Source organism: Fusarium redolens (genome assembly GCF_020744475.1).
Source record: "Fusarium redolens strain MPI-CAGE-AT-0023 chromosome Unknown BKA55scaffold_10, whole genome shotgun sequence".
Taxonomy (NCBI): domain Eukaryota; kingdom Fungi; phylum Ascomycota; class Sordariomycetes; order Hypocreales; family Nectriaceae; genus Fusarium; species Fusarium redolens.
The window spans coordinates 222,080-239,976 of NW_025763673.1; the positions used below are offsets into that span (position 1 = coordinate 222,080).

Consider the following 17,897-nt stretch of genomic DNA (forward strand, 5'->3'; position numbering starts at 1 on the left):
CCAGTTCTTAAGGCACTGAACGTGTTCCAATGTATTCGAGCCCATCGAAAGCCTCTGAGACGTCAACGTCAACGTCAACTTCGCCAGGCTAAATTGCCTCTCACAGTCGCTTGCCATCGCTGGAATAGCAAAGACATCCAGGGCAAAGCTGCTCAGTGAAGGAAACGAAGCCCTGTGGTCTCTCCACCATTGGATAGCATCCTGCGTATCCTGTGGCTCGAGACGGAGATACTTTTCGAGCTCGCCGACACTGCCACCCGTCGCAAACGCTTTCTTTGTCTTGCTATTAATCCACTGAGTGTACTGATCATCCTCTTGACCCATCGTCCTTGGCGCTGCGTCGTACTTCGTTGTTTCCTCGCACAGTCCCTGGTTCGCGTCGTACCAACGGGTGAAGTAATCCTTGATTCCAGCCTTGGCATCACGAACCCAAGTGAGTTGCTCCTCAGACACCCAAGTCGCCTCTAACCAGCTGATCTCGAACCTCGGGTGAAGAATGATTGCTGCCGCAAACAATGGAGATTCTCCGAGCTTGTCATAACACTCATTTAGCTTCTTCCACCCATTGTTAATCGATGCCCGGATATAGGCTCGATGGTCTGCTGGTAATGTGCTCTTTTGCGACGTCTCGGACGCTGATCGCTTCTCCGCCGTAGAATAATCAGCCCGAGAATGCAAGGCAAGGCAGATTCTACGAATCTCGGAGGTTGACTCCGCTGTGGTAGCGCGTAAACCTCATCCTCCTCAAAGCGGGCAGGGAGACGGCGAACGCGGCTTGGCCGACCGTTGGACTCTCGGAAATTTGCTGACGCCGTTGCAGTCCGCTCCGCAGCATCCACTTGAGTTTCTCCCATCGTCTCCTCCGTAACCTCACTATAGAAGACCTTCCAGTCCTCAAAATGCTCCAACAGATATTCCATTCCTATCAGCACCTCCCACAGGCGTCCATGGCTGTCACCTTTACCCCAGCCTTGCGTCCGCATCGTCTGAAGGTATATGGGTTTGAGAATCTCGTTGACTTCGCCAAGAACCCGCCAGTCTTCGCTGGACAATATGTCCTCCGCCGGGATCCGTCTTGCCCCGTCTTCCTCTTCTTGAGTTGCAAAGATAAATGCTCTGATATCTGTCTGCTTTCGCAAAGCCCTCTCAATCATCATGTAAGTGGAGTTCCACCGCGTTTCGTTGTTCATGACAACCTCGAGCTCGGCCGTGGATTCCTCACAGCAGCGCTGACTTCAATTCAAGTAAGTCAAGTTTGGGGGTCCAACTTGATTACTTGAAATAAAATCGTCCATGGACTTACTTAACTTGAATTGAATTGATATACTTGAAATGAAGGTGCTGACCTGAGGCTCCAATAAAACTATTAAGCCTCCCCTCCATCCCAACCCACCAAGTCCCCACCAAAGCTAACCACCTCACCCATAGTGATCGCTTGATGGCGTAGCCAGTTTCGTAGACACTGCATCTCCTCTATTATCTCGGGGCTTATGCTGTGCCTTTGCGAGCTTACCGTTAACTTGGTGACACTGAACGTCCGCTCAGGGTCAACAGACATGGCAGGAATTGCCAGGATGTCGAGGGCAAACTTGCTCAGACGTGGGTATTCTTCTTGATGATCCTTCCACCACAGGACGGGGTTCAAGTTCTCTCGCCGCACTGGCCCTTGCCTCATGTAAACGCCAAGCTCGTCTTCTTCCTCCATCATGCACCGATCGCAGCTCTGCATCCACTGGTCAAATTGACTGGGCTCGTCTTGTCGCACCGCTTTTCCTGTCACCGTCCTCGATGTCTCGGGCTGCTCCTCACGTGGATAGTGCTGTTCAAAGAATTCCCGGACACTGTTTTTAGCGTCTCGTAGCCACACTAGTTGCTCGTCGCTGGTCCAGTTCGCCTCAAGCCAAGACACGTTCCAGCGTGGGTGAAGAATAACGGCAGCCGGATAAAGTGGCGATTGGCCTAGTAGGCTGTAATACTCATCGAGCTTTGACCAACAGTTCTTAATAGAGATCTGGACGCATCGTCGGTGATCATCAAGATTCTCATCTTGCAAAACTACATCAGTGTATTCCTCTCGAGCGTGCTGTGGCAAGTGTTTCTCTCGTCCGCGGCCCTGCTCAATTCGTTGAGTGCTAGATCCTGAGAAACCGTTAGTCAAAGAAGCTTGAAGAGAACGAAGACGAATTAGGGAGTCGTACTTTTGGTTGCCGAGACCCTGAAATTTCTCAGCTCACTGATGCAACCATCAGGTGACGAGAATATCAGGTTTTGTTCCTCAAATAAATTGAGCAAGTACTCCATTCCAATCATTACTTCCTACAAGGCGCCGTGGCGTCCTTCTTTGGCCCAACCCTGGCACCTGATGGTGATCTCATGGAGCGGTTTGAGTAGACTCTGTATCTCCGCCAACAGAAGCCAGTCCTGTGGTGAAAGCTGATCTTGGACATGCACCCGCTGTCGGGGCTCTGACGTCTTCGTTTCGAGATATGCAATGAAATGGTCAATGTGCTCTCGCTTTCGAATGGCACGCTGGATCATCAAAAAGGTTGAATTCCATCTGGTTTCATTATTTTGCATCAGCTCGAGGTCGATGGCAGCTCGCTCCTCTTCAAAGAGTTGATAGCCATCTTCGTCGTTCTGGTCACAAGCCAGAGATTTCATCAGCTCTCTCCGTTGCGGGGAAGCCCTGACGAACCGGACGATGTTATGCAGCTTGCCCACCGCTCCCCGTTTCCGCCAGAGCCGAAGCTCACGCTCTTCAACTTGGAAAGCCGCCTCGGTGAAGGCTTCTCGCTCAAACGAGTCAGAATCTTCTCCCCAGAGAAAGGCTCGAGCTGCAAGGTTAAGAATGTGCCCAAAGCATCTTGTTCGATGGTTTCTAATATCTTCTTCCGCCATTGCAGGATAAAGTTGACGATAGAGGTTCGCCAAGCATGTATCATTGGACGAGGCGTTATCGCAGACACCCGCGCCAATCCTATCTCGTATTCCCATACTCGCCCAAGATATCATATATTGTCGCTGCTTGGTTGTCTCCGGAATGAGATCCCCATACACGGCGCAGAGCAAGGAGTCGCGATTGGACTTGATAGGAGGCGTCGAGATAGTGGGCGTGGAGGCCAAGGAAAGCATACCGGTTTGGAGAAGTCCATAGGTCAAAGCTAAAGCTAATCCTTGTGACCGCCTTCTGCAATTGACTTGATATTACTCCCTTCTTTACCTCGAATAATTTCCGCATAGTATCACGCACTGACTGCCGACTCCACGGTACCTCTTTTGCTAATAATGCATCGTGTAAATCGAGCATTCGGCGCAAGTACGGATTCGATGGCGCCGTGAATGGAAGATTGGCAGTAACGATCCAGCCGACCGTCAACTCCTTCGCTTTATTGGCATTCGATCTTGCAGTAGGAGACTCCAAGCAACGCCGCTTCGAGGGTGGGTGAATGTCAGCGCGAGACGAATACGAATCTTCATCCGCATTGTCATCCGCCTCGGTGATCATATGAGACCTACATCCCGTAAGACAATGGAGAGGTAATAAAGATCAGGCTCGTATAGATATCATTTACCTTCGGAGGTGCTCAATTGGCGATGTTGTATTTGTGGCGACGAATAATGAGCTCTTGCCTCGTTCATCACATTTCGAGCGTACCCAGTAGGTCTGCAACGTCCGTAAATCAGGACTGACTTCTGTGAGAAAGAAGCCATGGGCTTGGATCCAGCTCCTTCGACCTTTGCGATTCTTATTGGCAATGTATTCTTCTGGTATATATTTCTTGCAGCCGATCTGGACAGTTGGGAGGTCGGCGAGGGTCGTTCTTCCAGCTTCAGTCTTGATGGACGCAGCGTCAAGCTGCTGCTTGAGTGATTTGCGCTGGCCACTAATTCCCAGAAGCGATTCTAACGACTGTTGTTGTGCTGCCATAGCGGGTTACCGGCGAATCGCGGAATACAGATGCTTCTCATCAGGGAGCAACGTTAATTCTGAACCAGGTGTTTCCAGCACGCGAGCGAACGCAAAACACGTAGTCGCGCCACCCTTGCCGCGTTCCTGGGTTCCATTGGTGTAATCAACTGGGGTACTACACTCAATTGATTACCCTATGCCTGGGACTCCGAACAGCCTCGACATTCACAGGGCTGTCGCATAGGAAAATCCATAAAATCTAGTATTTCAAGTAAATCAAGTTTGAAGCATTATGAACTTGCTTACTTGAAATAAACTGGGTCATCGACTTACTTGACTTACTTGAAATACTTGACTTGATACTTGAATTGAGGTCAGCGCTGCCTCACAGAGCCGGTATTCCTCGTGATCCTGCTCCCGGGCTATTCGCTTGAACTGTTCACTCCGCTGCGGCGACGAACGGATAAACTTGACAATATTGCGGAGCTTACCAATGGGGCCCTTTGTGCGCCAATGATCCAGGTCCTGCTCAATAAGGCCGCGCATGCTGTTGATGTCAGACTCCAGCTCGAACGAGTCGGCGTCTTTGCCAAGGAGAAAGGCTCGCGCGACGAGATTGAGCGTGTGCCCATAGCATCGCATCCGGCGGGCCTTTATGTCAACAGGCCTTATCGATTGATCGAGCTGCTGGTACATGTGGTACAGACAAGTATCGTTTGCCGCCATGTTATCGGAGATGGCACAGCCAACTCGCCCCTCAATCCCCCATTCGTGGACGATGTCGACCAGAGAACCGGCAAGGTTCTCGTCACTATGAGCACCAGATTGACCACGCAAAGCCAGAAGACGGGACTGCTGATGACCCAGTTGATCTATAAAGTGCGCAAATACAGCCATGATTGCAAAGCGATTCGGTGACGTCCAGAGGTCGAAGCTAATGTGCACCGTTGTCAAAGCGTTGCGGAGCTCTGCTTTGATGGCATCCCGCTTCGCTTCAAAGAGTCGATGTATCTCTCTAGTGACAGAACTACCACTCCACGCCATCTGGAGTACTAAATCACTGTCGAAATGGTTGAAGATCTTCCGAAGGAAGCTGTGCTCGAAGATGGTGAATGGCACATCGCTATCAATGACGAAGCCGACGCTTAGTTCTTGGGATGGCTTTTATTTTCGCCCTTGGTATGGCGCTCTGTTCAAGCCGGCGCCTTTTCGGTGTTGCACCAGAATAAATATCAATGACACCTTCATCACCAGGACTTGACTCGCTAGACTGGCTAGCTGGGGTGATCCGGTGAGCTCTACGCAGGTCTGTCAGCTGCTGGATATCTTGTCAATGAGATTGAACGGGATAAGCATAGACTTTTGAAGATGGTCCGCTGCGGAAGACGTGGCTTGCACCGAAAAGAACTCCGCTGCGCCTCTCATATCACATCGATTGCAGCACCAGACGTGACCTATCGGTAGATCCTGATAGCTCAGCTCGACTAGGAAGGTCCCGTGCGACCTAATCCAGCTCTTCCTTCCCTTTGCACCTTTTCGAGCTAACAAATCCTCCTGGACGAAGCGACGGTTCTTCCAGGTAATCTTGGGCAGATTCTCAATGGTCGGGTTGGGAGGTAAAGCTCCAACGGCTGCTTCTTCCAACTGCTTGGCAACTGTTTTAGGCTGAGACAATCGTGAGAAGACGGAAGAAGGAGGTGTAGGGCAAGGTGTCAATGTTGCTGGCGATGGGGAGAGCGGCGAATTCGACATTTTGCTGATGAAATCCAAAAAAAGCATATGTAGAAGGGGCTGTCTTGGTGGCGCGACATGGTTGGGAAATGCGTTCCAGATTGCATACGCGTGGTGGGGTTACGCGTTAGAACACGATAGTAGGTACTTGGTTTTGGGGCTGACCCACCGCTATTAGAAAGTAGACCTCCATCTGTAACTATCTGGTATAGGGTAGTAGTCCGGAAAGATCTGAAATTTTGCCTCGATATTAGACGATCGCATGATACATTTGTAATATATCAATTATTTCAACTTTCGAAATGCAGGAATTGATTTGATTGAAAGGAAGAATTCGCCAATTTGATTGATTTGATTGGGGTGATTGATTGATTGAGTTGACATATGATGAGCGCTGCTAGACTGATATCATCTCTGCTATCCTGCTAAGCCGATATCATATCAGGATAGGCAAGTCTGACTGCGCAATATAAACAACAGTGAATTGGTCAATTTAAGATGCCTACAGAGGATGATTTCTGGGACGCCCTCTCAAAGGGAGAGCAGAAGCCCGTTTTAGATTGAGACAGAACGCAGTTTCCGGATCAATCTTCGCAGTAAGAAGGAAGCCGAGAACAACAAGATCGAAGAGGATTTTCTGCTTTCATCCAACGAAACAAGGCTAAAGCTCAATGATATTCAAGGAAAGTACGAGTCTTCCTGGCGTCCGACAAACCGCTCGACGGCTAGAAGTGGCGTTGGCCTAGCACTGAACAGGCTGACAGAGGGAGAAATTACGAAATGACGCGGGTTTCTACAATATAATCCAAGGCTTTCCAGATTATACGAAGCTCACCATTAGTAGAGATACAATTCAATAGGTAGAGGATCAAGCTGCCGAGTTAAGGGAAAGGGCCACAGGAGGGATTAGCATCCCACGTATGTGAGGGAGACGGAAAGCCAAGAAGTAGGCAAATTAGATGTATTTACAAAAGAGAACATTCAAACTGTGCCATTACATTTGTGCTCCTTACACCTGTACGCGACGAGAACGTCGCTGAAATACAGCGCCGATGAAGCCCCAATCCCAATCAGGGGGTCGCTCCCGACCACGGGCGGAGCGGACCAGGCTGAGGTAGAGAGGGAAAACACCGCCTACCGCAAAGAGAGCGACGACGATACAGTACGCGTATTGTGCCGACTTGTTGGTTGAAACAGCCAACATGACCCACGGCCAGATGCCTGCTCCCAGGCTACAGCTGCTAATCAACAGACCGCAAGCCAGAGCGCTCCACCAGCCGAGGCCTTGGAGAGCAATGGCTACGACCATGCTGGGAATCCCCCCCAGGAGGATCGACAAGGCCAGAGTCACCTGCTGGACCATGGCGGCCGATGGAAACGTAACCGAGGAGATGACTGCCGCGAGGGTGATGCCGGTTCCGCACGCCGAGAGCAGGATGACTCTCGGGGGATGAAGAGACTCAAGAAGGCGAATAGGAATTGACCAGCGGCGTAAATGGCTGTGAGCGAGGTTTGAAAATCAGAGATCGGTAGCTCCAGTGCCGTCTTGGTTCTGTTCGACACAATGGACAGGATACTGCCGATGGAGGTTCGGAGACTCGCCAACGCCCCGGCGGCACAGAAGCTAGACAGGGCGGCGACTCCCAGAGAGACAACGATAACAGGGACCACACCGAGATGCTTCTCGGAAGTGTCCACAGCCAGGATGCCGGGCCGGGTCCGCAGCTCGGGCTCCATGACGTGGGGGAGCGGCACGTACCAGTAGAGGAGGCCGAGCAGGACTGTGAACAGCGCAATGATGAGGTAAGCCCACTGCAGCGCTACCAGATTGTGAGTGTCCTCCACGTGGATGGCGAGGATCTTAGTCGCGAGCACCGAGCTCAACGTCCCCCCAACGGCTTCCAGACCGGTACCAATCAAGATCCGGGCCGTCGCGTACCTGGGCGGCCCACAGAGGCTGTTGAACGTACTGGCGACTATCTCCATGATGCCCAGGCTGGCCCCGACCATGATGTTGCCGATGACGAAGCCAGTATACGACCCGACAGCCCCGCAAGGCCAGAATATGAGTGTCCCGACGCATGAGATGGCTAGGCATGTCGCAATAGTGGCCTTAAGCCCGACGCAGCGCAGGATCGCACACCCGATTGTTGGGCTGAGGATGCCGGCGCCGACATAGCAGGCTGAGACCATGCCCACAGCCTGCGTGCGGGTTTTGACGATGGGGATGCTCGCGTTGATGGAAAACAGCATGCTGTAGATGAAGCCGTTGAGGAAGAGGAGCAGGTTGATGATGGCGCAGTACTTGACGCATTCGGAGCCACGCATGTCGACGACGCACTTAGGCTGCTCCAGGTTGATAAAGCCAAAGTAGACGGTGTCTTGTTCTGGGAGTATTGGAGGTGTTGAGAGAGAACCAGCCCTGTTACTGTGATGCTCCAACGCATTGGGGCTTGGCGAGTTCTGGGAGCCTGCCTGGGGTGGAAATAATTGCCGCAATGTTCGCGTGCTTCCATGAGAGGTGAGGCGCAACGCGTTGGATGGCGTCAGTCGTCTAATCACTGGGGGAAGAGTCGGGATAGCGGCCCCAATGACGGCCGTGTTGACCTCTACCGCCGACCACAGAAGCGCCATGCCAACATTGACGGGCCTGGGCGCGGTCGCCTGCTCAAGGTCGATGACGGCTAGCTGAAGATTGTAGATGCGCGCCACGTCAATGACTCCGATAAAGATGGCGCCTAGGATAAACGACAGGATTACCATGCTCTTCCGCCATGGCGTCAACGGCAGTGTCGCCAGCGCGGGGATGGGCAGAACGAGGATGGCGAGCTCGGTGGCGATGTTGATGGGCCACGCGCTCAGCCAGATGTTCTGGATGGGGATGCAGCTGTGGTCCCGGGCAGCGAAGTTGTACGCCGCCTCCACGGGACGGCAGCGCAGGGCCGTCATGAAAGTCAGGATGACGCTTCCGACTGACACAACCGCGAGGGTGATGTAGGACCCGACGCGGAGGAACTTCTGCGACTGCCGCGCGATGTCGAGGTAGAGCAAGAGGATTGAGATCTTGGCCGTCATCAGGGCTGGAATGAACATGACCATGGCGGTATACTGGGTCCGCAGCCGTGTGGTGTCCCCATCCCCATCACCAAAGTCCATGGAGGTGCCGAACCCGACTGTGAATGATAGCCCAAAGGCGAGGATCTGATAGTGTTAGTCGCCGTCGTGGCATACGCGTGTATGCGTCTCACCCATGCTGCTATAAAGACATAATCGTCCCAGCCATGGCGCTTCACAATGCCGAAGCGGCCGATGACACGGCCCACGGCAAAAACGCTGGCAACAAGAAAAGTCACCGTAACGATGATGAAGAGGGCTCTGCTGTGCTTGCCGAGGAACATGAACGCTGGATCTGTGAGGCCGCCCTCTCTACCGAGTATGACAGGTTGCTGAGCAGGGCGGGAACCAGCAGGTGACGCCGTTATGTATGGTCGGGGTGCCTCTCTCAGGGGGTGATGGCGACCGGTCTAGAGTGCGACCCTTGCTTGGAGTGACATCTCTGGCCGCGATTCTAGGTTTGACCTAGCCAAGTTGGTTTCCCTGAGCTTGCTCTCGCGAATGGGTGATTTCTACAGCAACAAGGAATATCTATCAAGCGACCCGCGTGCAAGAATAGGCAGAAGACCCTCGGACTTCTCGAACTTTATAGCATTGTTCAGTTCTTGTTATGCGGAACGTCCAGAGATATCATCCCTCTGTCGCGTGGCCTGGAGCAGGGTCACAGCAGAGTGCAGATATTTTGTCAAGCCATCTGGACGCCTTGGCACTGGCCGTGAACCTTGTTTCAAGCCACCGGTAAGCTCCATCATTGTATCTCGACTGTCGTTGTTGAGCGCCTAGTTAATCGGACCCAGTGGGGAAACATTGCGGGATGGCAAAGGTTTATGGATTCAACCATACCGTTGATCAACTCAAAGTGTCGATCATTGTGGTAGATCACTGCCGGGCACGCTTTGTCATCCAGAGAATGCCTCTCTCTGAGCGACCCGGGGAAGCGGAAAGGTGGACCTCAGGTAAGCGCTCAAGCCTGACGCCACCAGTCCGAGCGGCCGCAACGCCAGGGGTACATCAGCAATTGAGCCGCGGCAGCCCCGCTGATAGGAAGGGCTAGCGAGATATGCAGATGCTGTTTTCCTGCCTAAAACTAGGGAGACTGTAGCATAATTGATGACAGCGGTGCCTAACGCTCCTTGGCATTTGCTTAGAACATGCATGTCTAATTTGCAAAAATGCGAGCCGTTGGATAGCAATCTTGCTTCTAGACGAGGCGGTTGTATTTCTAACTCGGCGCACCAGCAAACTATGGATCAGCAACCTGACCTCATGTTTTCTGCAATAATTAGAGCAATTTAAATGGCATCTTGTTCCTCATGACTTATCCAGTGCAGCCATTTGATGAGGCAATGAGCAGAAGTCGTGTTGTGTTAGAATACAAACGTTCCCCGCGCGCTTAACCCCGCATCTCCAGAAGCAACGTCACCGATCGACAGCAGCCAACACGTTAATTAGCTCAGGCAGGCCCCCCGGTTTCATAGCCTAGGTCAGTCATTGCTTCAGTGCCAAGCGGTTTCGAGCTGCCGCCATGCGTGCTGCCACCACCGCCGCTTCCATTGCAGCCCCGCTTGCCACCAAAGGGGGACATACTGGAGGGCCTCGGTCGTGCTGGCCAAAGAGAGACTAGGTTCACTCTTGCATTTCTGTTGAGGCCACCGTTTTATATTCATCGCAACGACCCATCGCTTTAGTTGTGCACCACGATGGCAGCATCATCAGCATCTCGCGAGTCCAAGCCAGTGCTCGCAATAGTCCAATCAGTCCGTCTAAACTCCTCCGACTGTCCATTTAGTCCGTCCGACTTGGTCAGACTAGATCAGCAGTCTAGTCGAGATGCCCAGACTGGACTGTTAGTCCGTCTGGCACCTTTAGGCCAGACTACAATACAGACTACAGTCTAGACCTCGTAAACGACGCCCAGCTCTCCCTTCTACCTCTGGGCCCAAGCTACCCGCCACATAACTAATACCGGTACACTGCTACCTGATCACGTCTCTTCCGCTAGCTTACCCACAAAAGTTCCTAAACATCAGGCATAGCATCTATAGCTGCCGGAGCAACGCAGCCATGCTAGAATTCATTAATTAGAAAATGGCATGTACACCTTACAGAATGGAAAACTTACTTCCGACTGGGCTATCAGAGCGCTCCTGTCCCAGGATCGTAGGCATTCCAAAAGATTCAATGTTTCAATGTTCATAGATCCTCGCTGGTCGGTGACTGTCAATCTGGCTTTGGAGAAGAGTCGCTCTGTCTCAGCAGACATAGGCGGAATCGATAGGATGTCGATGGCCATCAACGACAGGTTAGGGGATTTTCTTCGCTGAGCCAGTTCGAGCCACCATTTCAAAAGATCCGATATCATCATCACAGGTTCGCGACAGTATACTTCGTACTCGTCATCATCCATGTTCAAAATCGTGGCCTTTTGCTCTTTCATCTAGATCTTGTATCCATTCGGCCGTCTCGTAGTGGGTTCTGGTTCACCGCTTTGACGGAGAATGGGACCGGGTGTGGTTGGCTTGTATGTCTTGCTCCACAGCTGTTCTACACGAGCTTTAGCCTTCTCGATCCATTCATTCTTATTTGTTAAAGCAAAAACGGGTTAATTGTGTTGTTGTTCGTTCTAAGTTACATGTGTCCGAGAGGAGCACAGCTCCTTACATAGTATCCACATCCTGCCACACTGTCTCAACAGCCAGGATACAGACGCAGATTTCTCGTCGCTACAAAAAGGGAACGTCTTTTGTGTTATAGAGGGTGCGACTGAAAACCTAATTGTAATGACTGTAATATGGATGACTCTGCGCCATATCTCCTTTTCTAATCGTTCCATTAGACTTCAAAACACGATGTCGGCAATGCTAGCCGGCGGTGCTGCAGCGTGGACTTCGTGGATCCAGGCTATGCGGTCGTCGAGCGCGGATGCTAGTTGCGATGCAAGAAAATCAAGAACGCGTTCAGACGCAAGGCTTAGTCGATCTACTTCCGTTGCTGATAGATTGTCCAGGGCGAGCTGCTTCAGTCTGTCTCTCGGGCTTTCAGGAGGATGACGACGCATCTGCACCGCCGGCACTTGTGACCATGTGTGGGCTCTCGACAGCGTAGCCCGCTGAGGAAGACGGGAGGTTTCTAATGCAGACTTTCTGAATTCGCCAGGAGTACCCGTCTGGTTGACGCCCTGGTCCACAGTCCGACCTGACCCCATGAGTTCTGAGTTATTCAATGCTAGAAATAAAAACATAGTTTACCTAGCCGTGATTTCACTACTCTACCAGTCTAAGCTAGGTGCTAAAGAGGTAAACATATCAATTGCCTCAGCCCTCCAAATGTCTTGTTGCAGTGAGACTCCATTCTCAGCGCTAAAAACCAGGTTTCTTGGGTTGTCCCGGGAGTATACTGGCCACCTTACTTTCAAATCGGGCACTGCTTAACATTAGCCGGCTTTCTTTAAAAACAGGCGCTTTCTCCAAAGCACTCAATGGTAGGAATAATTAACTATGGCAGGGGAGACTTACCATAGTGAAAGTTAGGTGATCCTGTAACCACGAAGCTGATCCACATACGACTCATAATTTCAGCTAGCTTCAAATACTTCTGCCTCTTCTTAGGCTCAGAAGGGAAAGGGTCGGTATCCCAACCAACGGCTTGGGTATTAGCAAAGGTAAATGGAATTTCCTGAAAGTGAGCCACGCCGAGTGTTTCGAGGTCCAGGTTGGCAGGCGGAGTGTCAAAGAAATAACTATAGCTTGGCGTGCGGTAATCAGCCCACTTCTGGCTGGCGAATCGTCGACCAGCCGTAAAGAGAGCGTCTCCAAGCCAGAGGCTTGTCTTTCCATACTGGGCTCCTAGCTGTGGGCCTGGATTAGACAGAATTGATCCCAAGCTTGCAGGAGAGGGCCTATCGACTTCCATCTGATACAACGTGGACCAATTGGCCAAGGCTGCTTCTTCCACGGGTCGCCCAAGAAGTCCCTTGACGGACGCCAAAAACTCATCATCAGAGTTTACTGTTAAACCAAGTAGCTGCGTAAAAGACGTGCCTTCATTTCGGTTAGACCCAGTCAGGAGAGGAACTTTAACGAACGATCCCGACTCGAGAAGACGTGAGCCAGTTGACGTAAAAAGCTCACCATCGACGACCCAGGCCGTAGGAAGCATCTGACTGACTCTTCTCAGCGCCTCGCCGGGAACAGCACGCAGACATGATAGCTGATCTTTCGCCTCAGTACAGCCCGTTTCCTCTAGTACTTTGTTCGAGTAGGCCTCCGTCTCAGTTGCGTTGCGATATGAAGACGATGATAGAGGACCTCCGCTTTGCGCAATAGCGCCGCTGAAAAGCCCCTCGTTCCGACCTCCATAAGCGATGAGATGCTGACCGACAGAAGAAGCGCCTGCAGATTCCCCAGCAATAGTGACTCGCGAAGCATCGCCGCCGAAATATGCGATGTTTTCCTGTACCCATCGAAGCGCCTGGCGTTGGTCATGGATGAAGACATTCGGTGGCCCAGCCTTTGCTGCAGCCGGCCCGTTCATCATGCCAAAAACGCCCAGGCGGTAATTAAAACTGACAAAGATGATAGGCGTGCCCATCTGAACTGACGTCTCGACTAAAAATGAGCCATTGTATCTGGGATCCCCTGCGCTACCCTCAACCCAGGCGCCGCCGTGAATCCAGGCAAAGACCGGAAGCTTGCGAGACTTGTTGATGCCAGACGGACGGATGATGTTAATCTGGAGGCAATCCTCGCTCATGGGCGCAGACGTGTTCTGGCTGAATCCTACGAGTCCAGCAGAGTTGCCCAAACACAACGGTCCATATGACTTGGCTGATTTGATCCCCTTCCAAGGCCTTGGTGGCTGAGGCAAGCTAAATCGAAGGTTTCCGGTCGGGCTCGCAGCGAATGGTACGCCGAGAAATGCATCTTGATGGCGGACTGAGTCATATGAGCCTGCTAATGTTCCATTTCTGATATTGACAATGGGAGTGGAAATGTGTGTTGTTGGAGTAGCCCAAGAAAGTGGTGCAAGGAAAGGGAGAGCCCACAGTATGTGGAAAATGAGCTTCAGAGCACGCTGCATTTTTAGCAGTATTGAGACTGGTTAAAGTATATAGAGATAGCTACCCAAGTGTGAGGTGTTGAGGACCTTGACTTTAAGGAATCGCGCTGCATTTATATAATTACGGCAAGCTAAACTACAAAATCGCAAAGCGGCAGATGACAACGGACAACGGAAAAGTGCGAAGTGCGCGCCCTTACAAATCAGTCTCGACATGTAAAAAGATCCGAACACAGATGCGACCGCTATTTAGATTAGCTTGATCCAAAAGTTCCACAAACGCAATGTCAGGAAATTGCGGCATAGGCTACGTCCACCTTACCTCAGACATTAATCAGCATCAGTCGCCCCACTGGCAAATTTCCATCAATTACAGTATTTCCTATTTTAGCTTTAAAAGGAAATCTAGGCATGCATAAGGACATAGCATATGACAATAAGACCACGCTACTCGCATCTTAGCACTGTAGTTAATTAAGACCATGAGTAGAATGAACTGGTCATGATACATATCCTTCAATACATTTTGAACAAGGTGTGTGTGTTTGTTTGTTTCTCTTTCTGGCCATCAACCAGTCTCCATCTCTTCGAAACAATGATTTCCTCAGTTAGTTCTCAACAACCAGATTTGTCATAACCCAATTACAAGGCTAATCTTAATCTTGCACTTCAGGCCCTTCAAGATAAACTAAAACTAAGTATCCCACGCGCCGCAGAGATCTATACAGTCGATCGTAATAACTTACGTCGCCGCCAGCAAGGGGCTTAATCTTGATGCGATACTATGCCTGACTCACGGAAGCTATCTGACCTAGAAAAAGAGACTCTTCTTGAGTTTATTATCGACCTAGATTCGCGAGGATATCCCCCGCGACTGCGTGGTATTGAAGAAATGGTTACTCAACTGCTTAATAACCGCGATGCATCACTAGTTGACAAGCGATGGGCTATTAATTTCATTAAGCAGCAACCAGACCTTAAGACGTGTTTTCAGCGGAGGATATACTACTGATTTAAATACAAGAGAACCCTGCATATATCTCACTCGATACCACCCACGCGGCTTGTAACCCTGTCTTAGTGCTACTGCGTCTGATTGATCTGTCGTCCGAGATAGACCCCGGTCAAACTGCGGCTCAGTGAGTTTTCCTGGCTGACCGCGTCGGTCACTCCGGACGTTGGGCGCTACTACTCCAGAGCCAGGATGAATGGATCTCCATGCGCAACAGAGGGGTTCTGGTCTAATGAAAAAAGAATACACTGCTGCGAGTTCCAGTCACCACCTCAGCCGAGTCCAGACTACCGCTATAACTCATGAAATTCGGTAGCGCCTGTGGATCCCATTAGTGTCTCGCTAGCCCTATTAGGAAGGTAATTCAATGAGGCTCTTCCCCGCACATATCAAACCGGTGATCCAAAAATATGCAGCCCTGGATTCTGTTGAGACAGTGTGGCTAAGGTGGTCCGACCTACTGGTGGCTGCGATGTGGATACTATGTAAGGAGCTGTGCTCCTCTCAGACACATGTAACTTAGAACTAACAACAACACAATCAACCGTTTTTGCTTCAACAGATTCAATTTAATCGCGCACCACTTTTTGCATCGCAATTGAAGTCATTATAATACATACTATATATCGAAATGACTGGTGAATCGAGCTCTGTCCGGCGGTATAATTCTGGGGCCGGGCGACCGGCCAAAGCCGCAAAACCTGGGCCGAAAATAAAGTCAATCCAGGATCGGATCTATAAGGTCAAAAAGCCGGTTAGGCGGAAGGAAGAGTCTCACCCAAGGGCTCGCCGGCTTGCCGTTGTAATGTTTCTCTATCATCACCGCATTTTCGATCCTGACCATCACAAATCAATTGAGGGATACAGAAGACCTACGCAGAAGGAAGCTGCTGCTTACTTTCAAGTTAAACAGCAAACAATTAGTGATTGGTATAGGCATGATATTATCTCAATTGAACAGGAAAAACGAGCTTATTCCCCCGTGTGGCCGCAGCTCGAGAAGCAATTGTTTGAAGACTTCATCCAGCTGAGACTTCAACAGCGCGCTGTATCAACTGCATGGTTCAGAAAACGGGCAAAAGATATATTCACATCATCAGTATCATCCGAAGAACAAGCTGTACTATTTACATTCTCCAATGGCTGGTGGGCAGGCTTCAGGAGGCGATATAATATCATCAAGCGCAGAGTCACAAAACGGGCTACTCAACAACCTGAAGCTTATCGCGAGATATGTGGATCTTTCTGTAAATTCATCAAGCGCGTACAACACGATCAACAATTATCACCATTGAAACAGCAATTATCACCCAAAATGGATATTGAAAACATCCTTGATACGCCCCGAAGACGCTTTAAACAACGGTATACTTTAAATGTTGATGAGACGCCTATAGCCTTTGAAATTGACTCTGGAGATACCTGGGATTTACAAGGCTCTAAAACTATATCGGTAAAGACTGTACGCAGTGGGTGGGAAAAGCGGCAGGCAACGGCGATTTTGTATATCTTTGGGGATGGCGTTTGCCGGCTTGAACCTACGATTATATTTAAAGGTTCCCCAAGCGATAAAAGCAGGATATTTAAAGATGAGGGTAATCAGTACGCTCCGGGGATCAGGGTGATATATAATGAACACGCATATAATAACGAAGACCTGATGGAATCGTGGTTGAAAGAAGATATCCCGACCGTCAAATCAGCAACTGAGGACTTCCTTTTGGTGATGGATGCCGCCTCTTTCCACCTTACGGACCGGATCAAGGTCGAAGTCAGGAGACAGCTGTTGACTTCAGCTCTTATCCCGGCCGGCTGTACGAGCTTATTACAGCCGTTAGATACGACAATAAATAGACTATTTAAACAGTTTTATCGTGAGGAAATGGATATATATGAGTTAGAAGAAGAACGGAAAGGAAAGACCTATTGGACGATCAGCGAAAGAAGAATCATGACAACGTGGATTGTCCACAGAGCTTGGGAGAGGATAAAAAAAGAACGGGATATAATAAGAGACTCGTTCCTTCGAGCAGGAATAACTACAAGACCAGACGGAAGTCAAGATCATCTTATTTCCATCAAAGGAATTGAAAATATCGACTTTTCAGGCTGGGAGAAAGCTGGGGATACATCTATCAAGTCAGAAGAGCTTGTGGACCGGCTGTGTGACGAAGAGGAGCTTTCCTTCGGTCCCGACGAGGAATATGGCGAAGATACCCTCATTTTCACACTCAGACGATTGAAAGTCTCTCAATTACGGCAAATGGCTTCTTTGAACAACATTTCCTCGTTAGGGAAGAAGTCCGACCTTATTGAACGTCTGAGAAGTCATCTAACTACTATAGAAAAAGTTGGGGACTCAATTACAGTCCAAATCGAGGATCCTGACGTTGTATTCGCAGTAGAAGATAGTCATAGTTAGTCCTGACCGTCAAATTGATCATCAACCCAGAAAAAAGCCTCCCCTTCCTGCCACTCGCGATAACGGCCGAGTCTTTGATCGAATTTATTCCACCTTTTTCCCCTGCGTTCAGGCTTACAAAAACACCATTTTCCCATCTTCAGGACATCGTCAACTAATTGACAACTTCGTATTCTAACCCAACCGTAGTAGATATCGTTTTTCGTCAGGGAAATCCCTTGAGGTTGACCGGGCGAAGAGGGGAGTCAATAAACAAGGCGGTAGGTCTGTCCGATCTCGAAGCATTCGTCGTCATCGAAATCTTCGGTTACATCTGTGAAATTCATCAGGGTCGCCAAAAATTGCCGTTCTTTCGCATACATATACATATGATATCAATAAATGCATTCCTAAAATTAGAAGTCATTGCGACCGTTAGAAGTCGAGATATCGGCGAGTTACCAAGGAGGGGAAGGACAGTGGAGGTTGGGTTCGCAAATTGGTGGTAACCACATACAGTTAGAAACTGCGGGCCCATTCCTTAGCTTAGACCCACAGGCGCTACCGAATTTCATGAGTTATAGCGGTAGGTGGCATCTGGTTCATGGGCAACAGCGGTTCCAGGCGCAACTGAGGCCTTGCATGAATAACGGACAAACATGGAACTTATG

The 17,897-nt window shown here is 50.2% G+C and overlaps 3 protein-coding genes across 3 annotated transcripts; all 3 read right to left on the reverse strand.

The window, feature by feature from the left end:
- Positions 1-6,650: 6,650 nt before the first annotated feature.
- BKA55DRAFT_594997 (uncharacterized protein) lies at positions 6,651-7,894 on the reverse strand (the record flags this gene model as incomplete). Its single annotated transcript, XM_046195737.1, has 2 exons — positions 6,651-7,081; positions 7,126-7,894. 2 exons carry the CDS (start codon positions 7,892-7,894, stop codon positions 6,651-6,653), a joined length of 1,200 nt encoding a protein of 399 aa, XP_046047879.1.
- A 177-nt stretch (positions 7,895-8,071) lies between these two features.
- BKA55DRAFT_457578 (uncharacterized protein) lies at positions 8,072-9,039 on the reverse strand (the record flags this gene model as incomplete). Its single annotated transcript, XM_046186086.1, has 2 exons — positions 8,072-8,842; positions 8,890-9,039. Coding segments are annotated over 2 exons (921 nt in total), but the record flags the coding sequence as incomplete, so codon positions are not given.
- Positions 9,040-12,023: 2,984 nt separating this feature from the next.
- BKA55DRAFT_514318 (Alpha/Beta hydrolase protein) lies at positions 12,024-13,834 on the reverse strand (the record flags this gene model as incomplete). The annotated part of the gene is made up of 2 exons (XM_046187961.1): positions 12,024-12,181; positions 12,271-13,834. The coding sequence occupies 2 exons, from the start codon at positions 13,832-13,834 to the stop codon at positions 12,024-12,026; spliced, it is 1,722 nt and encodes a 573-aa protein (XP_046047881.1).
- Positions 13,835-17,897: the final 4,063 nt, after the last annotated feature.